Source organism: Syngnathus floridae, chromosome 4 (genome assembly GCF_059516105.1).
Source record: "Syngnathus floridae isolate MCC-2025c chromosome 4, RoL_Sflo_1.0, whole genome shotgun sequence".
Classification (NCBI taxonomy): Eukaryota; Metazoa; Chordata; class Actinopteri; order Syngnathiformes; family Syngnathidae; genus Syngnathus; species Syngnathus floridae.
In genome coordinates this window covers 13,896,981-13,924,010 of record NC_142416.1, presented here as the reverse complement: position 1 = coordinate 13,924,010, position 27,030 = coordinate 13,896,981, and the positions used below count along the sequence as shown (strand labels likewise).

The window sequence follows — 27,030 nt, the reverse complement described above, 5'->3', positions numbered from 1 at the left end:
ATTTGCTCCTTATTATTTGATCAACTGTCAGTCGCTCACTCTTAAATATAACCTCGATCACAACGTGCTATTATGGTATACAATGTTTTTCATTTGAGCACATGAAGGTGGTGTCATTGGAAAGAAGTGATGAAAGGACATATTGTTTTCCTTCTGAAGAGCAGCCGCTGAAAAGCCAGATTGAGCCGGCAAGTGCTACAGGTGAGAACAAAGCCGACACTGTATCAACAAATGCTGCATTATTATTTCTGAATATCTCACAAGTGGATACGTCGAATTAGGTGTTGTTTCTCTGCAGATATTGTTTTGTGTGTGCGTGCATGTGTATCTTGAGAACACGGCTCACAGATGGGCTCTAACTGCACTTTTATTGGGACGTTGAGATCTTAACATGAAGCGAAATTTATCCCTCTTCAGTTTCAATGAGGTAAGTCCATTTTGGAAAAAAGTGCTCTCCCAATAAGACATGGATGATGTTCCCCATGGCATCAGTTCATATTGTTTACAACAGTAACACAATAGATTAGTGCACAAGACAATATCTGGATTCAATGAGTGCTATGTGGCTGCCTCTAAAAATGATTGAAAAATGATACGTTTTTGCATAAAGTTTGAACTTGGGTGGACTATGGAATATGAATTATGTAAATTTAAACTCCAATGGAACCGCCAATTGTTTCTGTGGCACTCATTGATCTCAAAGATGTTCTAATTTGAAAACAATTTCCTGCAAGTCATCATGCAAAGTGAGCACTCTATTAATTTGTTTAGTATTTCTCTTTGACAAGTAAAATGACTCGCTTGGATCATAAGAGGGAAAAGAAATGTGCTAGCAGGAAAATAGCTGAATTTACTGGTGATTTATTGTTTGTCTTAGAATTAGTAAGCGCTGTATAGTGTCATAAGTTTCTTTAAATGTATTTGTGTCTGTAATTATGTGCTGCTGTGCTGCCAAGCCCCTTCCGATGTGGGGAAAAAAACAGGTTGTGTAAATATTTCATTCTTTGTAGCTCATCGTCAGCATGAAAATGAAATTATTCAATTCAATCATCGTATCCCTGGTCATTGCTTTTAACCTGGGCGTATGCTTACCGTCTCTAAAAGATACGCTGCATACCCGAAGCGTCATGGCTCACCTGTTTTCTTGGTATGGTCACATGACATTCTCAACTGGTGCACAATAGTTAATACGAATATGCTCACATCCAATTTCAATTAAGCTTAACAAATAACTGTTATGTTGTGCCACATCAAAATCAAAATCTCTAATTTTCTGACAAAACGCAGTACTGCCACATGCCAATAATTTGTTTACTGTGCTTTTCAATTAAAGTGTTGAAAGACTAAATTGGAATTGAAGAAAAAGTTATTAAACAATTGGAATGTTTTGATTGTCTCTGTTAATATGTGATGACTAAGGTGGATTATGTTTTCCCCTCCCTGCAATTCTTGTATCCTCATAATTTAACAAGCACAAGACGAAGCTGATTTTTTGTTTGCTGATTCCTTGTCTAGTGGAGTGAAAGTAAAGCTGTGTGTTATTCCCATTCTGATTAAAATTGTATATATATTTTTTAAGTATTCCTGTGCATATTTTTTTACCAAATGATTTACTGAGTATGTGAGCTTACTTTCGCACTGAAATGGTCGCAACGAAACCTCGTAACATTTAAGAATGGTGGAGCAATATGGACATGCTCTACTTAAAGCATAATTCTGACACAGAAACAGGAAAAGTGCTGCACACACCATTCCAACTATTAGGACATTGCACTTATATCATCCACTTTTCAATTCCAAGGACAATTACTTAACCCAATTATGTCATTCATCCACAATACAGTACATTACAAAACAGGTGTCAAAGTCCTCGAGGCCAGTATGTTAGGTTAAATTATGAAAAAATACAATTGCACGATAGATTGATTTTTCTGTGAAGTGTTTTTTTATATGAACTTTAAAAATGTCTCTTTTTCAAACATGGTAGAAGCATAGTAACAAAGACACCTTTGGTATAGAATATTTTAGGATGCTTTCTTGAGACAGATGGTTATTTGTTTGCTTTTTGTCATTTGTACAAAACACAATTCAAGGAGCCATACCCATCCAGCATTGAAAAAGTTACTATTTTCTTGTCTGTGTAGAAATTAGATTCTGCTGAATTTGTTGACATTTTTTCCCCCCATAAATGTTCAAAAATGACTTTAGCAATCATATTGTTAGGCTAACATTTTCGTATTAGTCATCATCACAATGACTCACAAAGCATATTGTATTGAGAAAATGTAGAATGCTTCCTTTTGAGAGGCCTCATCTTTTCCTCAGTGCCCTGGAGCTTTCTTGCTTTTCATCTTCTGCCCTCATCGTCATCCTCGTGGCGAATGATTACATCCTCCTGTGGCGAGCTGCTATCCCCCACTGACTCCTGATTTTTAGTGTCCGCCTTCCTGCTACCGGCGAATACTAAGATCTCCATGTGTCCAGCAATTCACCTGTGGGCCTTCCCCAGCATGGGCTGCTGCAACCAGCTGCTTTGGCCAATCAGGTCCTGTTTGGCCCACTTGAGAGGTTCCACCCTGCTGGGGAATTCCACCAGAAAATTTGTGCTGCCATCCATTAAGTTGGGTCAATATTTGCGCAATATGGTTGTCACTGATTCCTGGAGCTGGTCTATTTCTGTTAAGATATGTCTCAGCACGTCCTGAGGACAAAGCAGATTCCAGCATTACCAAGACATCCTTTATCTATGCAGCAGCAGAAGATGAAGAGTTGATTGCTTTGATGAAGCGGGGTCACCATTTCAAAATTTTGCAATCGTGTTTTGTAGTTACTGCAATCAACTGGACACTGCTTATAATTTTTAGGATTGTTTCTGATGCCATTGCAGCCTCTTGAGACTTGAGCCACAAACAAAACCTGCAATTACCACACTTTTGATGTACATGAGTCAATGTGGATTCACCAACATGATGTACCAACACAATGTGTATTCCATTCACCTTTTAATGATTGCAAACAAACAGCTTCTAAGGTAAGTTGCATAGTTGACAGAAATAATTTTCCATTCTCAGACGCTGCAAAATCTATTCAACAACAATTACAGTCATTAAGAAGCCTACCATCTAATACATTGTCGACTAAAAAAATGCATCTAAAACAGAATAGAATGAAATGTAGAAATTAAAATAAAGGATGTTCTCATATGAAAGGTACTAGGATGCTAGGTCATTACATACATAAAAAGTAAAGAAAGTAGCAACTGCTCTTTGCAGCGAAAAGCAGATATTGGAATTTGTGCTCATTTTGGTCTGTTCATACTTGTGAAGCTGGAGTGAGGGACTGCTTTACAAAAAATATTCTGCAGTAAAGAACAGAAAATGGTCTTCCCCACAGTTGAAAGCCTAGATTTGTTATTTTTTATAGATTATTTAAATGAGTAAGGTGAAATATTAGAGTTAGAGGAAAATTAATAGGTCAAGCCCAACCCCTGATTAATCGATTACTGGGCTAAAATGCGTGCCATGCTCAAACCAAGTTGTATTTTGGAGCATCTGCCAACTTGTGTCCATTAGTGAGCCACAAAGTGAACTTAGAAGAGAAGGTTGACATCAATGTCATCTGTGGAAAGACGAAATTATTGGCATTTGAAATTGACAAAAAATATGGATCAAGTCCTAAGCAGCCAATAAATTAATTACTTAGTGTGTAGCAAGTGCTTTCTCCATAATTACATTAAAGTTTTTTTTTTTCTCAATGACCTTCTTTACTTATTTCAAATTGGCATGTGTTGTGTGATCTTACTATTCTTGATGCCAAAACAGGAAGTCCACTCAGTAAGGGAGACCTGCTTGTCCTTGTCGGCATCACACTCTTGAAAGAAGCGAGAGGTGCAGTGCTCCATAGGTACCAGAGGGACTCGGAGCGGGGCCAGTTCTGAGTGGGACAAGATTCTGTACAAGAGACAGTTAAATATGTTCACAGTATGTAATATCCAATTTTTGTGCTTTCCTTTGTTGGAGGGAATAGATGTTGATTATATATACACAGTAGTTCCTTAAAACTTATTTTACTTATTATACCTGTCAGAGGGGTGTTGGTCCAGTTGAGCAAATTGCCAGTGCACTGGGTAAATGTACATGTTGTAGTTCTTCTCAAAGTCTTGAACCAATAGTTCGACCGAGTGATTACCAGCATGAAGACGTCGCTCGTTCTCATAGATTTTCTTCACCTATAAAAAAGACCAAACAACTTCACATCTGTGGTGATTGTTTTTGCTATTGTGGTTTATGGTGAAATATATTTTATGTTCAGAGAACTAGAAGAGTAGAAAATGCAGCAATGGCAAAGTTTTTGAAATAAATAAAAGTTAAACGCGCTTTGAATCGTTGCTTGGAAGTGAGGTAGCCGGGGGACACGTAGTCATGTTCATAAAGCTGCAGCAGCACATTTTTCAGCCAGTCCCTCATTCGCAACGGGAACTGGACCAGCTCGGTGTCCTCACATGGAGGTATCACTAAGCAAGACAAAAAAAAAAAAGGTCATTTATTTTCCATCCATGAGTTTGATGTAAAATGTTGACACGCTCTCACATTTGCATGGTCCTGTGTAGTCCAGATGAAGCCTGTGTCCCCTCTTGGTGCCTTCCAGCTTGCATTTAGTGGCGAAGAGTTCACACGAAGTGTTGTATGTCTTATTGTCCGTACCGCAAACCTTCAGAAATTAAATCACAATGAGCGATATAGGCAGTTTGTCTTGTTAGCATGTCTGCTTCACAGTCCAGTCTACTTATATCAAATCATGTGGTTGGACAAATAAGCACAAATTGTGTTTCATACTTACATGATCAAACTCATTCAAACTAGAGGGACACTGAGAGGGTTCCTGACAGACACAATTTGGCTTTTTATCTTCATCAAGTATGCACATTTTTCCACGCTTGCAGCGGAAATTATCGCATAGATCTGAAACAAACAAAAAAAACATTAATTGCAATTGACTCAATGATGTCATTCCATGACTGATTTGCTTTAATTCAGTGTAGATTGCTAAAAATCCAGTGAGCTATTACTCAAAAGCACCATCCTGTGACATACCATCGCCTCTCAAGCTTGTACAGTGACTAAATTCAACCTGATGTGTCCGCATTCAGCCCTTAAGCTGGTAGAGCTGTGTTTTGCTTGCAATCATGAAGCAAGAATGGCTGCTAATGCTGAAGTTTTAGTTAAATGCCCCAGTCAGCAGATTGCGAGACTGTTGGTTTAGTGATTGAGTCAATGCAGAGAATGCTGTTTTGGCAGACACCAACCAGGAGGGGCTTCTGGGGCAGGAGAGGATCTGGCACTCGGGTAGAGATCCACCTTGGCCCTTATCTGCACTGGGTTCACACCTACTAAAGAGCCCTGTAGGATGAAATATGGGGAAATATTCAAATTTTTGCAAACAGAGGGGTTTTTGAATGTTTACTCTGCTTCTACTGCAGCTAAACCACATTTAGTCACATTTTTACTTTAGGAGCACCTTAATGGACACATGTAATTACTTTTTGCGCCACATGAGGGCAGCAATATTGCCCTTCCAGAAATAATCATAAAAAACCACTAGATGCCAGTATCACCCTATAAACATCTTCCTGTTAGTGTCTTCAAAAGGTGATTTTTTTTTAAATTGTGGTTCAAGCTTTTTACTTTAAATAGCTCCTAAAAACGCTTTCCATACCACCATGATGACCAAACTACAGTGAAGTAGTAGGCCTACGTGTTCATTTAAAATTAGATGCATTTAGAGTGTATGTAATGATATTGTAAGCCAAAATAACAATGTATAGGTTGAACATTAAGGCTGCACTGAAATATGAGAGTGGAATCCCCTATTTACGAGGACCAGATGGCCCACAAATTGAGAAAATTCACGTATATTTGACACCCCTTGAAATGGAGAATTTCTCCATCATGAGTTTTCTGCGAAAAATTTTTGTCCGTTCCACCACGACCATTATTAACACAATTGTACGTTTTTAAAAACTAGTGGTACTTGTACTACACCATTGAGAATTCTTGGTATAAAATAATGGTTATGAATGTTACAGAATACATTAATTCACTTTTTAAAAAAATTCAGTGTTTTTGAAATTTTAACATGAAAGATTCATCGAAATGATTGTGTTCAGCTTTGGAGGTTCCTCCATGTGTGCCATACCCATTGTCCTGCTCTTCTCCTCTTTGCCTTCTGAACTGTGTTGTGATTGTGAGTCTCATGAGGCGTCTCTTGGCTCTGTTCGTGTTCATCTTGATTTTCCTCCCTTTGTGGTGAGTGCTTCCTTGTTCTTTGGTTCTTCTTTGGTCTCCTTGTTTTTCCACTGGCATCATCTCTACTCTCAACAGTACTTTTCTCCTCATCCTTTCCAGCCATCTGCATCTCTGAGTCTTTTGCCTTGTTGTCTTGGATTTGAACCTGACTTGACGCTCCTTGAGGTTCTGTTACATCGTCATCTATGACTCCAGCATATTTATCCTCTTTGATATCTGATTTAGAAACAGACGTTATTTCTTCTGTGTGGTCTTCCACTTTGGCTAGAGTTGGCATACTTGCGCTATCACCTGCATAGTCAAGATTTGATATTATCTTGGACTCTGAGCTGCCTTCAGATTCTTCCAAAGAAGCAACATTTTCTTCTCCTAAAGATTCATCATTTTTCTTGCTTTGCATCTCCACTTCAGAGTCTTGGCTTTCTTTCATTAACATTTCACCACCTTCCCCACTCTCATTTTTAACCCGCTCATCATGCGTCATTGCCAATTTCTCCTCTTGCACTTCTGTTTGTCTGGATTCCTTTTCATCTGCACCTGTGGTCACTTCTTCATCCAGCTCTTGTTTTTCTGCTTCATCCTCTTCGGCTGCTTCCTTATTGAGAAGGTCCACCAGTTCTTCCTCACTCAAGAGGACCGCCTCACTTTTTGTCATCTCAGAGTGGCTACTCTTTTTCTCGGCGGCAGCGTCATCTTCTGCGCTCGCTTCTCCTTCTTCCTGTTCATGGTTGCCCTCTTCAACAGCCACTAAAGTGGGTAAGACTGGTGCCTCGTTGGCCTCCTCGATGGCAATGTCCTTATTTGAGCAAATCCAAAATAAATTTTAGAATTAAAATTTTAGATATTTGTTAAAGGAAAATCATTAAAAGTGTACTTTACCTTTTCCTTGGCTTTGTGCGAAGTCCTATGTTTTCCATGACGATTATTTTCTACCTGTATAAAATTGTACAAATGTTAATTATGTCTGTGTATTTCAAAACTTCATTAAATAGTCTGCAAAATTACTTTTCTACTCACAGATAAAGGGAATACTGCAGCCACAAGGCAAACAAGTACTATGCAGGCCCTCATGCCTGAAACAATATAACAAAACAAACAAAAAAATACAAATTATATTTCCATCAATCACTACAGACAAAATGGCAATGAAATGTTTTAAAGGACAAATCTTAGCAACAAACCACATAGATTTCAAAACCGTCAAATATTTTTCATTCCACACATTTGCTTTAATTTGTGTGCAAAGCTGTCCCCCATCATCATGGTAGCAGGCCTCACTTTTAAAGCTAAAGTAAACATAAAGCGACTACCAGACTGGAAAAAGTAGACTAAGTCCACAGTCGCTTTTTGTTGTTGTTGCAGAGCAGAAGCAAAGCAGACATTAGCGGGTCTGTTCCCTGGGAACCAAGGTACTCTGGATTGGTCCAGTTAACCCATGCAGCTCAAATCAATACATGGCTACAATGTGTGCAAATATTGTATAAGAATTATTTTATTTGGTACTTTCATATACAGATGGAAAAATTCACTTTTCTTCATACTTTTGTAATGCTTGTAATACAAGTTGTGAAATGAGGTGTTGGTATATATTTGTGTTCATGGGTTAGTTGTTGCTGAATTGTGTTAATTAATTTTCTAATTTAATTTAATGTTAAATTTTTAAGAAGGGTGGGAGGAGGTATATTTTACCAATAGCTAGCCGTGGGCGAGTGGTCAACAATTAAAAAAAAGAAAAAAAAAAATTGTAAAAATAGCACACATATGGGGACTAAACAATACTGCAGTATAAATTTGTGAAAAAAATATTAAATTGACCAAACTTTGACATAGGTTTTTATGGTACCCCAGCAAAATGTAAAATTATTTATTTTACTAATATTCTTTAGTATATTGCATTATCATCAAGGAATATATTATTTAAAATAAATCTCAAATGTATAGTTTTTACACATTAGCCAGGTAAATTATATTAGTATATACAAGATCATTTAAATTGTAAAGTTAATACTGCAAATGTGCTTATTTGACCAATTTCATTGAGAAATTGTTTCATTGACTAAACAAATATTAAAAGCCTGTCAATAATGTAAAAAAAAAATCAGCAAAATGGATTTAAAAAAATGGTCCATAGCCAACCCCTGGCCTATTCCTTGCCAACCCTGAGTCTAGACAGTGTATTTTAAGCTTTCATTTGTGGCATTATTTAGTTGAGGGAATTTTGCAACCTAATTAACTCTGGTAATAAATGTCAATTCTTCAAGCTGCAATTACTGTAAAGTGTCTGTCTGCGAGAACATCTGCCACACTGATATATGGGTAAAATAAATGTGAACTATGTACTGGTTCGGTGGCTTCATTATGTAACTCGTCCACACTTGACTAATTCTCAGACACTGAATACCTTAACATGCACGTTTTCACAATTATTGTCTAGACATCTGACTTGAAGTTTATATATATAGCAGTGTTCATTACCTCGACACAGAAATCCCAAAGTATCTGAGTAAAATAATCAACGCTCAACTTTGGCTATGAGAGGCACAAGCACACCAGCAAGAGCACACCAGCAAGAGCTACAATAAATATGTATTAAAGAACATAAATTCACAAATTATTAATCTGAGTATAAAACATCAGTACATGATGAAATAATACCTGAGATAAGTTGCTGGAAGAACGAGAATCCTGCACAAGTGCATTAGTGTATGTGCCTCTGCTCAACCTGGGAAAAGTCCTTTTGTATTCCAGACGAGGATCAAACTCTACAAACACTACACACACACACACAATGGGTCAGTCATGCCAACATTTTGACAAATGGGTTGGGGTCCAGTGGCCCTCAGCTTGTAGCCAGTCGATCACAGGGCACAGAAAATAAACCCAGCTTTTACATTCAAACTCTCGTTAAAACCAACTCTAGAACGGAGCTGGAATTCAAATCCCGACACATCTCGACTGGGAGAAGCAGACAAGGCCAGCAGTAAGCAAGTCAGTGACCACGCTGAGTACATTGAAACTTTTTCAAGACATGGCAGCAGACTGGCTGAATGTTTGTTTCAATTCTAGTTTCCCAATTGCTCTTAAAAACTGATTTTTGGTCTTTCAGTGTGACAATTCCATGCGCTAGCCTCTATAGATGTTCTCTGCAGATGTTCTCTGCTACCACATTCCAAAAACATGAAAGTTCATTTCCGGCCAGTTCCTTTGACCAAGGTGCTGACACAAGGTCTGGATTTGGTTCCCCAGACAGTACTCAGCCGGCCACTGCTCCCTATGAATGGCTTCAAAGCAGAGAACACATTTTACTGAACATTCTAAGTACCATAAGCACAAAATGATACAAATGCATGAAACCTGTCCAAGGAAGAAAAGCATGTTCATCCTTTTATTTTGCCGTACCCGCTCAGAAATGTTAATGTATTTATAATTAAATTTGATCTTTTGTTACCCACCAGTGTCACGGAATCAGTGGAGCAGGGTGACCAAATGCAGCTTGGACCAGGGCTTATTGAGGGAAAAGGTAGTTGGAAAGGAGGATGAGGAGAACAAACCAACAGAACCAGCAAACTAACATAACTTAACGACATGACAAAACAATTATTGGACTGACTGGCCGACAGAAACAGACAGACAAAGATGTGGGACGGACACAAGAAACAAGAACAATCCGACAGGAAGTGACACGCAGACAGGATTTAAATATGAGACAGGTAACGAGAGAAAGGTGACTGTGATTAATACATTGATTGTGAGTAGACACAGAAAGGGAGGGCGAGTACACAGACCCGGACAGAAACCATGACAACCCACACATAATAAAACAACCGGGGACGAGTCGCGACACACAGATTGCTTAAAAAAAAACAGTTCAAGTTCCTGAAATTTGTACGTCACTGAAAACATTACGTCCTACTTTCTAGGTCAATTTGAGGTCCTTGAGGTCCAGATTCAATCTGTCTGCATAATCATGGCTCAAGAAAAGGGCACCCTTCAAAACGCCAAACAGGATGCGGTTGGGTCAGACAAAATGGCATAAAAAGACCATTTTGGGGTCAAGCAAGGGCCCCCATGAAAGATCACACCTGATGTGACATTGATGCAGGAATTCAAGGGCTTGGATGTCATCATTATCTTCACCTCACTTAATCATCAAAAAAGCATAACGTCTGTCACTGGCCAGAACACAAACAGTCTCATGTCAAGCAAGTGCAGGTTGTGAAACCCATGATAAATGGACCCAATTTAGACCTTGTTTACAGATGACTGAAAATAGATGTTGGCAAAATTATCTTGATATGGCCGCTTGTTGGGCAGCACGGTAACTTAGCGGTTAGCGTGTCTGCCGACAGTTCGAAGGTCGAATCACAGCTCCAGACTTCCTGTGTGGAGTTTGTATGTTCTCTCTGTGCTTGCAGATGGTCAGTATTTATTTTCTGTAACCAGCAGAGACAAATCACTCCCATATTTCAAATGCTCAATCCAAGAGTACTTCGTGCAATGTCTGTTTGAACACCTAACAGTGATTTTTAATTCACTTTAAAAAAAAAAAAAATCCAGTTCCAGACATATTCTTCTAAATTCAAGAATTGTATTTAACTTCTCAATCAATGCAACAGTCTTTTATCCATATTGCATATTAGGGTCTGGTTTTTTTTGCTGTTCAGAGTGCTGGCATTCATATGATTTGTCTGCCTAATGCATTAAACCAACAGGTGATAGAAAAAGTCAAGTCCGTGGCAAAAGTTCACTCGCCTCAAGTTATTTCCCTTGCGTAAATTCACAAATATATAAACTGACTGCCAAGGTCATCGCGTCACTCAACTTCATAGAACCACAGGGGAACACACAGACATAGTAAACCGCATGTCTGCGTGCCACAACAAGCATCAATCAACTTCGCCTCACTCCGCCCTTTTCTAAAGCAGGACACCGAGTGGCGGCTGTGGTTTGCAAAGCGCTCCAGACTTTCGTGAACATCCCCAACCTAATTACAGGTTTCTTGTTCATAGCCAAACTCCAAGGAGGTTAAACAAGGAATTCTTTAGTTTTATTTAAAGCCAGACCATATATGGACAGCCAGGAAACTTTTATAAGCCTCAAGCAGGAAACGTACACCTCTTTATTTCGGTATCCGACATATCTTACTTCCACAGACCAATCCCATAGCTCCAAAAACAGGCTACGGTTACATCATGACAAACTATTTCTTATCTACAATGGGTTACATAATTATGATTTGGGCTTATGTTTAAAGAATAATGGTTTAAAAAAAAAAACTGAGATACAATACAGAATATTTTTGATGTGTGTTCATGATGTCGATTTATCCTATAGCCCCAAATCTCATTTACTAATGTTTTTTGAGGAGAAAATAGTTTGCTTATATGAACAATTGAAAATTATGACCAAAAATGGAAACTAATGGTTCATTCATAATTAACTGAATAGATTTTTTTTTCTTATCTCATTTTTTTTCTTTAACAAAGCAATAATACGTATGTTTTGTATCCAATACTTATTCAATACAATTTTCAAAAGGATATCAAAATACTGAAATATTCAGTATTAAATTAAGTCATATGATGGTTAATTAACCATACTATAATAATCTGATGAGATCTGCAGGCTGGAATGTTGGGGGCAGATAAAGTTAAACTACAATACACAATGAAGTCGCAGAGACAAGCAAATACTGCAGCACGAAAATTAGACAAAAATAATTATAAAGGAATTAGACTGTCTACTGGACTCAATTATCATGGGCAGAAAGCAGTTTTGGTTCACGTGGTGAATATGTACGTAAGTCAACAGGAAACAAGTATTACATCGTCTATGGAACGCTTCCGCTCTGAGTGGGAGAGGTTTTTTTTTTAACCACAAAGGGACAAACACAAACCTTATAGTAATTATGACAAGGGAGGGGGCTGTGTAAGTTAAAATTCAGTTTGCATCTATCCGTCCATCCGTCCGTCCGTCCATCCATCCATCCATCCATCCATCCATCCATCCATCCACCCATCCATCCAAAACTCAAGGCCCGGGGGCCAGATACGGCCCGTCACATCATTTTATGTGGCCCGCAAAGACAACTCAAATTCATGTGTCATTACTAAAATTGCAAATTGTCTTCACTTTTAGAAATAATCTTTTTTAATATATTTGAACCATTTTTAATAGTCTGATTTGAGAAAGATTTTGTTTTGTAGTTTATACTATATATAATATTAGGCGTTCATGCATTTATTTGGGTTGACAGTCATCGTGGCCCTCCAAAGGAAACTATGACTACAATGCAGCCCGCGACAAAAATAAATTTGACACCCCTGTTCTACAGTATCTAAAGTGTCTGTATGTCTGTCTGTGGAACAATTTTTTGGTTTACACATCTGGACTTGTAAAGTCCCTTCATACTTTATGACACTTGGTTTGAAGTGTAAGAACTTTTTTTTTGTTTCAAGGAAAATTTATGTGTGCGTGCATGTGAGTGTGTGTGCGTTTGTGGTGTCTGTTTGTGGTTTGTGTGTGTAATCAGCACCGTCCCGCCAAAATGTGTTTTGAGCTTGATTGCTGACACAAATACATCTTGGCGTGTCCATAGAGGAGAAATCCGGAAGGAAGTGATGTAACAAAAGCATAATTTGGTTTGCATATATAGAGTAGCTCGGGGTTTCCTGCAGCACGTCCCAACTACGAGCTTGCCACTCACGCTTCTCCTGCTCGCTGTCACATATAAGCTGAAGCTCTGACAGCTTTTCATCTGGCGTCTGACTGAGAAAAGATTCTCCATTAAGCTTTGATCACTTCTACTCAGGTAATATTGAATCTATTTACTCTGTGTCTTTTCAGTAAGTTAAATAAATGTGTTTGCCTTTTTTCTTTACACAGAATATGTAATGTCTTTTTAGGTATTTGAAATTTGCATGCAAACATCTGCTTTTAACTTGAGTTATCTCTAACAATAATTCTAAAAATGATGATTATGCTCACATCTGAACTATTTTGTCTCTCTGTGTGAGCATGATCTAGCTTGATCGTAACGTGAAATACATGTGTTTTACAGAATGAAGGTCGTCGGACTAGTAATTTGCCTTATCGGGGCTATATTTGCCAAACCTGTGAGTATATACAAGTACAATGATTACTTACAGTTTTACAATTTTTGGCTTTTTGGCTATCATTGAACTAAAATGTTATTTCTATGTGATGCTATACAGCTTTTAAAAAATCACATACAGTGAAAACAAATGTCATTTTCTTTTGGACAGATTTCATTTAATGGCGTCACAGAGTCAAGTGAATCAAGTGAATCAGTGAGTGTTTTTTTTCTTGTCTTTTCTTTTAATTCATTCAACACTAGAAACCCAGCACATCATTAAACTAATGATGCCGTTATTATATTGTCTGCACTTCGAATTGCAGCTTACAGCAACAAATATTCAAAGAATGCACCAGCGTAATAATGTTGATGTTGAAAAGTATCATTAAATGTCCCTCCCTGTTTATTCCTTTTAGTCTCAAACTGGTGGTTCACATGTTCCACAATCCATTCAACATTCCACCTACCCCCAGCAGGTAATTTACCTCACTTAAATATGATTTTATGTCATTTGCAAATCTTTGCAATTTGCTTTCTCTTATTGGGGGTGTTTTGGAGATCTGAATAACAAAACCAAAAAAATGTGCATTGTATGGGTCCCTAAGAAGAACACGGCAGTTATTATGTTGGTGTTCAAAAATATCATTAAAGGTCTCCTGTTTTCTGTGTTCATTTCTCCCAGTCTCTGGATGATCCACAATCCCATCAACCTTCCCCCTACCAGAACCACCAGCAGGTATTTTACTCGACAAGTGACTAAATGATGATATTTTGTTGCTAAAGGCATCATATTGAGATATTCTATTTTTTGTGGGTTTTAGAGCTCTGAAGAAAATCAGCAACAACAGGTGAGTGTTTTTGCCCATAGTTGACAGTGAAAAACTTTTAAATTGTCGAAGAATATCATTAAATGTTCCTGTTAATTTCTTTCAGTCTCAAGCTGGAGGCTCATATGATCAACAGTCTTATCAGCAGTACTTATACCAATACTACCAGCAGGTAATGTACTGAATATAACTGATTTTTTTGCATTGAAGGCACAATTTTGAGATATCCCTCTAGCCTTTTTATCAAAAGAACATGCCCAATAATGGAGATGGTAAAGAGTATTATTGAATGCCTCTCTGTTCATTTCTCTCAGGCTCAGAGTGAAGGTTCTTATGATCCACAAGCCTATCAGTATTTTGTGCAACAGTACCAACAGGTAATTTACTCGACATATGACTTAATGTAGTAAAGGCATAATTCCAAGATGTATTCTTTTCACTTGCTCTTTTGGTTTATTCGGAGTTTTGAAAAATTACCCTCACATTTATTTTGCATTGGGGACTTTTTAAGCCTACAGACTACGCAAAACTTTAATAACATGGGGCATGGAAAATGGATGGATGCAGCTGACTCTGCGAGTGTGCATGCAAGCCACATGGTGGCATCCTGAAATCAAGCCCATAGCTAAAGGCATCTTTTTTTGCTTCTTTTTTTCTCAGAGTTTGAATCCAGCTTCTGTGAGTTCTGACAAACAAGTCGTAAGTCAGTCAGCGCAGCAAGCAGCTGACATCAGCGAGGACGGGGACACAGTCAGCATCGCTGGTGACGCGGCTGACACCGTTGACAGTGATGAGAGCAGCAGTAGCGAAAGCAATGAAGCCAGTGACGAGACTGACAGCAGTGACAGCACCAGCAATGAGTCCAATCAGAGCGTCGACGACTCAAAAAAAGATAGCACCGAGAGCAGTGAGGCCACCAGTAGTGACAGCAACCAGTCTAATGAAACCACCAAAAGTGACAATGATGGACCAAGTCAACCTGACAACAAAAGTTATAGAATCAAGAGCCCACTCAAAGTTATTTACAGCAGTGAGAGCTTCGATGAGGAACCTGATCAGACCTTATTGGGTAATAACGGAACAAGCAGCGAGAGCAGTGAAACCAGCAACAGCACTAGTAGTGAAAGCAGTGAAAGCAACAGCAGCGAGAGTGCCAGCGATGAAAGCAACGAATCCACCATGGATAGCCCCAACCCCAGTAGTGAAAGCCATCAGACAGTTAAGGTCAGTGAAGTAAGCTATGCCATCAAGACCTCATTGGGAAGTGATGTGATTGACAGTAGTGAGAGCACCAGTCAAGAAACCATTCAGACCAGGGATATTACAAGTAATGACAACAACAAAAATGTGACGAGCGACATCAGTGATAGCAGCGAGTCCAATGAGAGCACCAGCAATGGATCAAGTCAGACCAGTGACAAAAGTTATACCATCAAGAGCCCATTGATAAGTGAAGTTATCTACAAACGCGGGGGTATCATTGAGGAACTTGGTCAGACCGACAAGGGGCATGATGGAACCAGTAGTGAGAGCATCGAGACCAGTGAGACCAGAAATGGCACAAGTAGTGAAAGCAATGAAACAAGTCAAGAAAGCACTGAGACAGACAGCAGCGAGAGTGCTAGTGATGAAAGCACTGAGTCCATTAGTAGCCCTGACAGCAGTGAAAGCAGCAGTGAAGAGACCAGCATGACCAGTAATAGCACCAGTACTGAGAGCAATCAAAGTGTGGCTAGTGACATCAGGGAAACTGGTAAGGCCAGTGACAGCAGCGAGTCTAATGAGAGCACCAGCAATGGGTCAAGTCTAACCGATGACAAAAGTTACGCCGTCAAAGCCCCTTTGGTTCATGAAGTTATCTACAAAAATGGAATCAATGGTGGGGAAGCTGGTCAGATCAGCAAGGGCAGTGATGAGACCAGTAGTGAAAGCAGTGATGACAGTACAAGTAATGAAAGCAAGGAGGCAGATAAGGGTAACAAGGCCAGTAATATCCCTAGTAGTGAAACCCATGATGCAGTGAAGATCAGTAAGGTCAACTATGATGTCAAGGCCTCGCTGGTAAGTGTGAATGACAGCAGTGAGAGCACCAGTGAAGAAACCACTCAGACCAGCATTACCAGTGATATACAAAATGACAGCAGTGAATCCAGTGACACTAGCAGTCATGAAAGCAGCAGGACCAGTGAAATCATCATTCCTAAGAACAGTAAGGCCAGGGACATCACCGGGCATGAAAGCAGTGAATCGAGTGAGACCACCAGTCTGGAAAGTACCACTAAGGACAAGGAATCCACTAGTCATGAAAGCAGTGAGTCCAGTGATACTACCAGTCATGAAAGCAGTGAATCCAGTGGAACCTCAAAGGCCAGCGACATCACCGGGAATAAAAGCAGCGAATCCACAGAGAGCAAAAGTCATGAAAGTAGTGAATCCAGTGCCACCAGTAGTCAGGAAAGCAGTGAAACAAGCAAGGACAGTGACAGCAGTGAAACGAGTAAGGCCAAAGACGACAGTCATGAAAGCAATGAGGTCCACCAAAGCAAAGCCACAGACTGTAATGATGGGGACGAGAGCTGTGAGAGTGAGGAGTATTTCTTCCAGGACATTGGCGATGATGCTCACTACTCAGTGGACAATCACTTGGTGCCAGATGAAGATGACATGGAGTTACAGCTGCGAAGAAGATGACCTCACATAAAGCAAGTCTCCCAAATCAACTGCAAGACTGTTGAAGATGCTGTTTGGTGGTGACATGTGGAACATAAGCTATTTTTTCTACTCCTGAATGTTGATATTAGCATCATAATGTTATCATGTGTGTTTACTGAAATTATTTTTTGCTCCTCTCTTCACCTGGTGGCAGAGTGTCTCTACAGTTTACTGCATTTTGTGTATGTCTTATAAAAATAAATCTTTAATTTTTATTTACCTGTGTCATCCTTACAACAACGTGCAGCAATTCACTAGTAAACTATGCCTCCAATCTAAATACTGCATAGCGGTAACCCTCACCCTCACCCTAACCCTAACCCTAACCCTAACCCTAACCGTTCCCCGGCATACAACATGTAAAAAATAGACGTAACAAAAATTGCGGCCCGAACCGTGGTGGCCGGCCAGTTAATTCGGTTCGAGCGTGGTGCTAACACAAAATCGCGTTCTTTTGGATTACTTTGTCATCAGTCAAAACGTATACAAACCGATATTACGAATCTACGACACCACGGCCGGTTAGCTCAGTTGGTTAGAGCGTGGTGCTAATAACGCCAAGGTCGCGGGTTCGATCCCCGTACGGGCCACGCACTCTTTTGCGTAGACTGGTTTACTTTCTTACGCGGTCAACGGTAATACCGTATACAAACCACGATTACACCAAAGAGCCGTATTGGCCGGTTAGCTCAGTTGGTTAGATCGTGGTGCTAATAACGCCAAGGTCGCGGGTTCGATCCCCGTACGGGCCACGTAGTCTTTTGCGTAGACTGGTTTAGTTTTACTTTCTTACGCGGTCAACGGTCATACCGTATAGAAACCACGATTACACTTATGAGCCGCATCGGCCGGTTAGCTCAGTTGGTTAGAGCGTGGTGCTAATAACGCCAAGGTCGCGGGTTCGATCCCCGTACGGGCCACTCAAACTTTTGATTACTTTACTTGTCAATTTTCCAACATAATTAAATGTTTTTTACAGCTATTACATCATAACTCAGGACAGGATAACATTCAGTGGCAGCATTCTTGTATTTGGACACATTGAATATACTCTAATCCAGGGGTCACCAACTCCAGTCCCCTACTCTAATCTAATGCATTTTACTCAGCTTCTGTCACTACTAAAATCAATTGTGTTGCAGTTACTAAAAGAAATTCACAACTGTAATTTCACACATTTTTTTGTTCTAAAACTATGAATACAAAAACCATTACTTTAAAGCATTATCTAATATTTTTAAGATGTTGCTCAGTAGGTTACTTATCGGAGCACATCCAAATTTGGAACCACTAAGTGTTGACGTCAACATTATTCAGTATTTATTAAATAATGTTATAACAATCACCATTATCTCCAAAAGACAAATACAAACAGTAACAATGACAAAAGTATTTCCTTTAATCTACATTGAATGTTTTACTAAGCAATTGAAAAGCCATTTAATAAGTGGGAAAAGAAGCAAGGTATGTAGACCATTGTGTCATGATGCTTAAATCCACGAGAAGAGCATCTCATATTGCATCTACCTATTGTCCATATCACTCATCCTCACAAGACACAAGTGAGATGGTATCTATCATCTCAGTTGACTTTGGGTAAAAGGCGGGGTTACACCCTGGACTGGTCGCGAGCCAATTACAGATGTCCCACAACGAAGCTATGAACATGTGAGGTATCATCACGGACTCTCTGCAGGGAAATGAGACCTGAGATGCTGTTTCAGAGCTGGTATAGTGGCAAGTTCTTTGCGACACATGTGGCAACGTAGAGGTAGTTTTAACAATTCGCTGGTGCCTTCTTTAACTGTTACCTTTCCATCTGTTTCAAGCATATGGATGACATCTGCAGGGAAATCACAACAAAGAGCACAAAGTGATAAATTTTAGACCATTTTTTTCATTTATAATTGTCCTAATGCTTGGGATGTCCGAAACAGTAACTTTGGTTCCTGTAGCCTTCCATGAACGGAGACTGATTTGTATTTTTTCAAAATAAGACATTCCCCTATTTTCTGACATGTTTTGAACCAAACTGAGTCATAATTAATCAATTAGTTACAATATTTTCTGCACTGTCAGTTGGAAATAATGTCCTGTTTTTGAAGGATACATTGAAACATGGTTTTATATCCATTTTATCCAATAATAAACAAAACAATTGACAGATTAATTGATTTTTAAAAATAATCGTTAGTTGCAACCCTGCCATGACCAATATATTGATTTCACCTTGAGATTCAATAAAGTAGGCTGTTGTGAACGAGTTCCAGTGCTTTTTGTTCTTTAAGCAAGGAGAATCAAAGTCTTGGCTGATCACGTGGAGGTGCACATGACTGCAGGAGGAAAAAGACAACATTTGACACAAATGTATGCGTGTGAAAAAAACATTATAACAAGGTATACCAAAATCAAAATTGGTATTTTCATGGTTCAGCAACAGAACTGGCTTTGCCTTGCACAGGTAAAAATCCTAAAACTTATTTTCAGCATGTGTGAAAGAAAGCTTGTAATTTGCATCATCATCACACTGCAACTGTGATTCAAATTTTGAATGGCAGTAAAACTAGTTGCAGACAAATCAGAAATCATGAAAACAAACAGTTCAGTTGGGTTGGGTTGGGCCACATTGATCATTGTGCAGCGAGCCCTTACTCAACAACCATCACTAAAAGATCCCGTTACCTCATACTTGGGATGGCATGGTAGCCACTGCGAAAGTCCAAGGAACTGGCGTGTGGGCACTGTTGAATCATTTGCTCGGCTACCTTCTGCATGTGCTTAACCAGGTTGGAGTGCTCATTGCGCAGCGCCTTCAGGCTGGGAATGGATAGCCATGGAAGAACCAGCCAATGGTAACGTGCCTTGGGGTATTTGTCTTTGATTACAACTACTTGATCATCCTTGTACACCTACAAGAAATAAATGTGTATGATAACCATATAACCATAGGTGTGATTTATTCATGAACCTGTCTTTATAAGAACCTGCATTTTGGGGTCTTTCATTGAAGCCGTCAGCCCTTGGCTCCAATGTCCCACGCTTTCCTGTAACAGATTACTTTTTACTTATGATTTTGGCTGCAGTTTACTGCATTCCCTTGATGTTGCTCCCCAATGAATTGCATGGTGCATTTGTCCACTGGAATAAATAAAGGCCAGACCTCCAATGGGTGTTTTTATCTATCGGTTAATCTACCACAACACAGCACATCGCATTTGTAAAGCTGAAGTTTACAAGGAGTTTAAAAAGAAAGTTCTGCCGTATGCAGCATAGAATATATAAAATATTTTCTAGAGTGAACAAGAAAGAATTAGGGAATAATATTTAAGATCTGATGTCAAGACAAGAATCCATCTCACTAAAGTAATGGAGGCACAAGTACAATGCAAATTTGTTACGCAATTCTGTAAAACCCTAATAAAGACCCTCCCTGAAAGAACAAACACTTATCCCAATGTATGTCCAAAAGTGGCCACTTCAGGAGAAAACATGGTAACTAATCAATTACCATATTTAATTTATTGTCATTGGGATATGTCAAAAATGGTAGCATTATGCAACTGAATCAAAATTATTGTTAAAAAGTCCCGAAAAAAAGTTAATATATCAGCACAACATTTTCAGTTGTAAATGTCTTACATTGATCTTGCTTGAGTCTTCTGCTCGGCCAGACCCAAGCAGTTGTTCAGATTTTTTGGCTGCTTTTCTACTGGGAGCCTCTGGACAGCCTTCTTGATCCATAGAAGACACTTTGAGTGGTCTCTTACAACTACCAGGATCTTCCTTGAATTGTATTGTGTATGGGTACAGCTCATTCACAATGTGGAGTAACTGGCCAGGCTTCATTTTGACCTCCTTCCCTTGACCAACCACCACAGAGTCGATGGAGGTGTGGTTTGCACCCAGCTATAGGATCAAAATGAGAAAGCAAATCAGTAATCATCTTTAAAATTAAATAATTAAAAGAATCTTTATTGCAGGTATTCAATTTAGCATTTTCTCTTACCTGTTTAACGTGGACAAAACCTTTGTTGCAGTCAGCTTTCAACTCAACTGGTTTGAAAAGGATTGTTTGGGTAAAGTTGTAAATCGATCAATTTAGGAACCATTGCATTTAAAAAGAACCTGAGAAAATAACCTAGATGAAATCAGTAGGCTACCACAGTATTATACTGAGTATAATCTGAGTCATGCAGATGAAGCCACATTGAAAGTATGCAAAACAGAGTTGTAACATTTAAGAATACAAATCAAGACCTTGAGATTAAATCATTAGTAACAAACTGAAATTAGATGAAGTCTAATCTATCTGGCGTAGTACAGTTTACCTTGTTCTCTGGAGCATTTTTTGTCTTTAATAGTAGTTTCTGGCCCACGACCCAGGACAAGTGGCTGAAGATGAGGCAAGCAAATAGGTTTATGCGTTTTCTCTTGACTAACAAGCCAGCAAATTGGCATTTTTGCATTTTATGTAGACTGAAAATATAAATAAGAGTCAGATTAACAACCCGCCCACGGTTGCTTTGTTGACTGCTATCGGCGCCTTGTGATGACGTCGCCGCGGTGCCGCTTGCTCCGTTACAGAGAAAATTCTGGAATTTCAAGTCTTCGCTTGACTTTTCGGCGGCGTCAACGTGTTGCTTCCAACAAGGTTTGAACGCGTTGTTGCTAATATGCGAATGAATATTAGTGTATGAATTCTGTTAAATGGTTTCAATATAAAAAATGTTACCATCGCATCTTAAACTAGCATTAGCTAGCGTTAGCAACAAGCAACAAGGCTCTCGAAAGCAGGGCCGGAGAAACGAAACCTTTGTAACACATTGGCAATGCTTTGCAATCACAAGTTGCTTCTATTTCATACCCATTTCCAAGTATTTGTTCACATTTTAGTCTGTGTATGTCTCTTTCAATGTCTTAAAGTCAGCATGATTTTACACGTGACAATTTTGAAAGAGGGCAAATGCCTTTTCGTTGAGCGTGTTGTGTCATTTGCGTTTTGTAATGTAATCATAGACAAAACAACCCGTGACAGTCACCACGCGGTCCGACAAAATCATCAAACTTTACGTTAGAATTGCTAAGTTGTTGTGTATAAATGTCAAATATTTCTGATCCGGCCACTCCCTTGAAGAACTAGGTGGCATCACGTGTTTCCATGCCCCTAAAAGATAATCTATTGATTCACTTGCAAATTACACAAAGACTTAAAAGTCCAGTGTTGTATTTTGTAGAATGTACCAATAGATGCGTATTGAAATAGTAAATGAGTTTTCATGATTTCCCTTTTCAAAGGCTATCATCTCAAGGAAAACATGGTGAAGAAGTGGCTTTCTATGATACGTTTTGTCCCTAAATATTGTGTTTTCATGATCTCCCTTTTCAAAGGTTATCTTCTCAAGGAAAACATGGTGAAGGAAACGGGTTTCTATGATACGTTGGGGGTGAAACCCCATGCAACTCCTGATGAACTGAAAAGGGCTTATCGCAAACTTGCTTTGAAGTATCATCCTGACAAGAATCCCACAGAAGGAGAGAGGGTAATAAAAAGTGTCCAAATTGTGACAATTTGTATCGGTCACGTTCTAATAAGAGTGTTTGGATTCTTTGTAGTTCAAGCAAATCTCACAGGCATATGAGGTGTTGTCAGATGCCAAGAAAAGAGAAATTTATGACCGGGGAGGAGAAGAGGCCATCAAAGAAGGAGGCGGTGGCGGTGGAGGAGGAAGCTTCGCATCCCCGATGGACATATTTGACTTGTTTTTCGGAGGCGTGAGGCGGATGCACAGAGAGAGAAAAGGTACGTCACTTGATTTTCTATAAACTGTATTGGTAGTTTTAGTTTATGGCTCTAAACAGACCAGGGTTCGATTGTAACGCTGGTCCGGACCTTTTGTGCATGTGTGAATACACGCAAATGAATCCTGGTGCCAATTAAAGAAACGGACCAAGACCAACTTTTTCAAGTGGTCTCGGTTCGCTTCAGGTGCGAATAAAAATGTACAGTCTGAATAGGAACCGCACCAAACGAAAAAAAAATCCAGACCAAACCTGCGGGCCTTGACTTTGACGTATAGCTTTGTAATAGCTCAATGACCTTTAAAAGCTATGAAAACCCAACTTCCATTTCCGGAATACTATTGATCTTCATTTTCTGTAGCAAAGTATGAAAACAGAAAAGCTGAGAAATTATCATTAATGAATAAAGAGCAAATTTGAGTTTCAAAATTGTGAAATAGTTTTAGTTGGAGGTGGTAGGCCTCCAGTTCTTTGTTCTTCGGGAAACAAAACTCCTTGCATGTATGGTACATCTGTCTGGTGGCTGCTTTGAAAATGTTATCTGAAATCTGTGTTGAACATCTTGATATGAGCTGTTATAAAGTGACAAAGTTGTGAAACACTCTGAATAGTATTACATAAATAAATTGCTATTTTTTTCCTCCCATGGCAGGAAAGAACATAGTGCACCAGATTTCAGTAACACTGGAAGATCTTTATAATGGAGCCACAAGAAAACTTTCTGTCCAGAAAAATACTCTATGTGAGAGATGTGAAGGTATGTCTAAAGATTCAAAACTATGGTAAATGGAGTGCTTTTTTTTTTTTTTACGCTTTACATCATTTCTTGTCCAAATGGCTTTATGGAGCCTCACAAAAACTCATCCACCCACACACACATTGACATAGCATCACATACCAGCGGTGTCTCCGAGCTTCTTCATTGTAGTTGTATTAATTTTAACAAACTTCGATTGTTCTTTTCTGACTGTATTTCTTGGATAGGCAAGATTAGGTCCTTTATCCCCTCTACTCAACTGAACTAACAAAGCCTTGTGACATCACTTGTTTTTAATCTTGGTGATAATTTCCAAGGAAACATTCCAGTTGATTCTTTACTTTTTGATGTAATTACAGAGAATGTCTGAAAAAGAGACCTGATTTAAAAATAATTACAGAGAATGTCTGAAAAAGAGCCCTGATTTAAAAAAATATATATATGTATATATATATGTATTTTAAAAGCCATATTGAAAGTTGGGTATACCACCAACATTAAGATATTTTGGACTAATCAGAAGCCTAATGAAAGAGCTTTATAGAAAAGCACAGCAAAAACAATCTAACGCATGTTATACATATTTTACGTCAAAGACATTTTCCACCAATGTCTCAATGCCAGACTTCCATTTATCTTGGACAAAAGGCCAGAACATTTGAAAACACGATTAAAAATGGACTTTTTGTGTGAACAAGGCCTTTGTTATTGTGAACAACTGCCATAGCCCAGAAATTGAACTCTGACAGCTTGTGAACTATTGCATCGACAGGTCGTGGCAGTCGTAAAGGGGCAGCCCAGATGTGCATGTCGTGCCATGGTACGGGCATGCAGGTTCGAGTACACCAACTAGTGCCGGGTATGGTCCAGCAGGTATCCACAGTGTGTCACAACTGTCAGGGCCAAGGTCAGCGAATCAGTCAGAAGGACCGCTGCAAAGCGTGCGGTGGTCGGAAGATGCTGCGACAGAAGAAGATTCTGGAAGTCCACATTGACAAGGGTAAGAACAAAGTAAGATCTAACCATAATGTAGAATCGTCAATGAAAGATAAAGCTAAACCTTACATTGTACAGGGATGAAAGACGGGCAGAAGATCATGTTTCACGGGGAGGGAGACCAGGAGCCAGGTCTTGAGCCAGGTGACATCATCATTGTACTGGACCTGCAAGAACATCCCCGTTTCACAAGGTAACATTTTCACCTCTAAATGTTAATTATTTACACTGTGCGTAGGTTTGTAGGCTAGGAGTTTATCACATTCTGTATGGGCTGGATAAGTACACCACATTTGCACAGTGATGTTCTCCCCGGGCGGTACGGTAATGCCAATTTTGCAATGCACTTCCAGGAGAGGAGAGAATTTGACCATGTCGATGGAGTTGCAACTGGTAGAAGCTTTGTGTGGGTTCCAGAAGCCTGTGCAGACACTTGACAACCGAACCCTCCTCATCACGTCCCATCCAGGTCACAAGCACACTGTGTCAACTTCTTGGTCACAAGCACACTGTGTCAACTTCTTCCAAAAAGGTCCCGACTAAAACCAGTTAATAGATGTAAGACTGTCTTTTGACCCACAGGGGAACTGATCAAACCCGGGGACACCAAGTGCGTCTGCAATGAGGGGATGCCAATGTATCGCCGGCCATTTGAGAAGGGCAAACTCATTATTCACTTTTCTGTAAGCGAGCCACGTTTACACATACATGCAACCCATGTCACACATTGTCTCACAAGCTTGACGTTTCATTTAACCCAAATTGCCTTCCTCTAGGTGGTGTTCCCCAAAGCCAACTTCCTCCCAAAGAACAGACTGAAGGATCTCGAGCGCTACCTTCCGGTGAAGGTGGACGCAGAGCAGCCGGAGAGTATGGACGATGACCTCTACATCTACGCCGACCTTGAGGACTGTGACCTTGAGAGCCGCAAACGGCACAGGCATCAGCACTACTACATGGATGAAGATGACTATGCCAGCACCGGAGGTGTTCAGTGCCAGACGTCTTAAACATCCACTTTGCATTCCAAAACCTTCATCTTCTAAAGTTAAGCGCCTTTTAAAAAAAAAAAAAGAAGAAGAAAAAAATCTCATGCACTTTTTTTGGAGGGGGGGTTAACTTTTCTCAGTTGTCAAACTGAACCACAAAACTGTGTTTGTCGTCATTATTTTTGAAAGTCTGAAGGACTTAATTGGTGTTGCTGCTGTAATGACAATGTAAGAAAATGAAACAAGTCCTCTTTTTGTCCCGATAACACTTTTTTTATGCGGGGCGTGGCATTCTGCTACAATGCCAATATAATATAGAATAACCTTTTATAGTATTACTGAATCACTTGCTGTTGTAAACATTTCGTCAATGACCTGTTCAATCCAATGTGTGTGTGTTAAAATGGAGTGTGCATGCTCACTTTTATTACATGTATGCTATTTTTTAAACATTTCTTAATTTTAAAAATGTGACTGACAAAGCTAAGCAGCTAAACAATGCTTGAAAATTTGCAGTTGAAAGTCTAATATTTAACTTGGGTTCAACAATTAATTCCCTACTGCCATATTGAGTGTGGTCTTTGTTTTGCTTTTGCACCTGTCATGAAAGGAGAAAATTTGACAAGTCGGCAAAAAAAAAAAAAAAACATCCTAAATGAGCCAAACTGTCTGCTGTTCCAGTAGTGTTGAAGATTCAGAAACGTTTAGGAACTGCAGTTTATTTGGGTTTTTAATTCAATGTTTACTTGGATACACCACTTGAAGCATTAGCATGTTACAAATTTTAGGGAATGACATCTGGAAATATAAATGACACGTTTTAATCAACAGAAAGAGTTTAAGGCCTGCAAGTCATTCATTTTGTCTCATGTCATGGTGGTTGTCAAACTGGTTGTTGTTGACTGTAAATGCCATGTTGGTAGGTGGCTCTGCAGCTGTGTTAATCTTACCTCAATAAATGATTGTCTTAAGGAATTTTGAAATTATTTGATGATACACTGAGGTGCATCCATTCTCAACAAAATGCATATTTTGAAGCAAAGATGTATTTTTAATGTGTGACACATTTTTAAGGACGAGTTATTTGTGTATCTGACTTATCCAATTTACAAAAGCATACAAACATGCTGACAGTCCAATTGAAATCCTAAACAGTTGTAAAACACATTATAGCTGCAATTAGAGAAAATATATTTCGCACAGCAGCTTGCAAAACCAATTGCAGCCAGGACAAAACAGCTTTAACTTGGCAATAGCCAGATTGATAAAAGTGAATCCTCAAAGGAGTTCTCCACAGTATTCTCGTTTTTTTGTGAATTGTCAAATATCGCGAGACCTCAGCTTGCAGGCAAGCGTACAGCTTCTTGACACTGACAACAATCCTTCCATTTGAAAACATTTTGAAGTCTTGAACGAATCTTTAGCCCCACAACATCCTGATGAGCGCATCTTAAAACCTGGTAGGTACTTTGCAGTACTCAATACTCGGGCAAAGAATAGGTTCAAGAACGTTTATAATTGCAATATTAATCCGCAAATGTATAAACAT

At 39.2% G+C, this 27,030-nt stretch overlaps 4 protein-coding genes and 3 non-coding genes across 9 annotated transcripts; 5 read left to right on the top strand and 2 right to left on the bottom strand.

The window, feature by feature from the left end:
- Positions 1-2,985: 2,985 nt before the first annotated feature.
- Positions 2,986-23,726, bottom strand: LOC148399310 (uncharacterized). Of its 2 annotated transcripts, none has more exons than XM_088373450.1 (12): positions 23,638-23,726; positions 8,961-9,076; positions 7,323-7,378; positions 7,185-7,238; positions 6,196-7,101; positions 5,306-5,399; positions 4,840-4,961; positions 4,590-4,710; positions 4,377-4,513; positions 4,080-4,228; positions 3,802-3,950; positions 2,986-3,618 (listed from the first exon to the last, which is right to left on the bottom strand). In XM_088373450.1, exons 3-12 carry the CDS (start codon positions 7,374-7,376, stop codon positions 3,590-3,592), a joined length of 1,815 nt encoding a protein of 604 aa, XP_088229576.1. In that variant the 5' UTR covers positions 7,377-7,378; positions 8,961-9,076; positions 23,638-23,726; the 3' UTR covers positions 2,986-3,589. The 2 variants fall into 2 exon arrangements, with proteins under 2 accessions (XP_088229576.1, XP_088229575.1); XM_088373449.1 differs by lacking the exon at positions 23,638-23,726 and adding an exon at positions 9,758-9,982.
- On the top strand, positions 12,958-17,155 carry LOC148399314 (uncharacterized). The gene is made up of 9 exons (XM_088374738.1): positions 12,958-13,116; positions 13,366-13,420; positions 13,571-13,615; positions 13,818-13,877; positions 14,084-14,137; positions 14,223-14,249; positions 14,335-14,400; positions 14,543-14,605; positions 14,889-17,155. The coding sequence occupies exons 2-9, from the start codon at positions 13,367-13,369 to the stop codon at positions 16,917-16,919; spliced, it is 2,400 nt and encodes a 799-aa protein (XP_088230864.1). The 5' UTR covers positions 12,958-13,116; position 13,366; the 3' UTR covers positions 16,920-17,155.
- On the top strand, positions 17,457-17,530 carry trnai-aau (transfer RNA isoleucine (anticodon AAU)). The gene has a single exon. It is a non-coding gene; the product is annotated as a tRNA-Ile (tRNA).
- Positions 17,619-17,692, top strand: trnai-aau (transfer RNA isoleucine (anticodon AAU)). Its single transcript has one exon. It is a non-coding gene; the product is annotated as a tRNA-Ile (tRNA).
- On the top strand, positions 17,787-17,860 carry trnai-aau (transfer RNA isoleucine (anticodon AAU)). The gene has a single exon. It is a non-coding gene; the product is annotated as a tRNA-Ile (tRNA).
- On the bottom strand, positions 18,316-23,765 carry aptx (aprataxin). 2 transcript variants are annotated; one of them, XM_088373454.1, is made up of 8 exons: positions 23,638-23,765; positions 21,269-21,416; positions 20,947-20,993; positions 20,580-20,846; positions 19,925-19,984; positions 19,623-19,849; positions 19,170-19,273; positions 18,316-18,783 (listed from the first exon to the last, which is right to left on the bottom strand). In XM_088373454.1, exons 2-8 carry the CDS (start codon positions 21,396-21,398, stop codon positions 18,620-18,622), a joined length of 999 nt encoding a protein of 332 aa, XP_088229580.1. In that variant the 5' UTR covers positions 21,399-21,416; positions 23,638-23,765; the 3' UTR covers positions 18,316-18,619. The 2 variants fall into 2 exon arrangements, with proteins under 2 accessions (XP_088229580.1, XP_088229578.1); XM_088373452.1 differs by lacking the exon at positions 23,638-23,765 and having other exon boundaries at positions 21,269-23,116.
- dnaja1 (DnaJ heat shock protein family (Hsp40) member A1) lies at positions 21,427-26,456 on the top strand. Its single transcript, XM_088373451.1, has 9 exons — positions 21,427-21,591; positions 22,329-22,480; positions 22,554-22,740; positions 23,392-23,496; positions 24,269-24,496; positions 24,571-24,685; positions 24,846-24,961; positions 25,075-25,175; positions 25,269-26,456. The coding sequence occupies exons 2-9, from the start codon at positions 22,349-22,351 to the stop codon at positions 25,500-25,502; spliced, it is 1,218 nt and encodes a 405-aa protein (XP_088229577.1). The 5' UTR covers positions 21,427-21,591; positions 22,329-22,348; the 3' UTR covers positions 25,503-26,456.
- Positions 26,457-27,030: the final 574 nt, after the last annotated feature.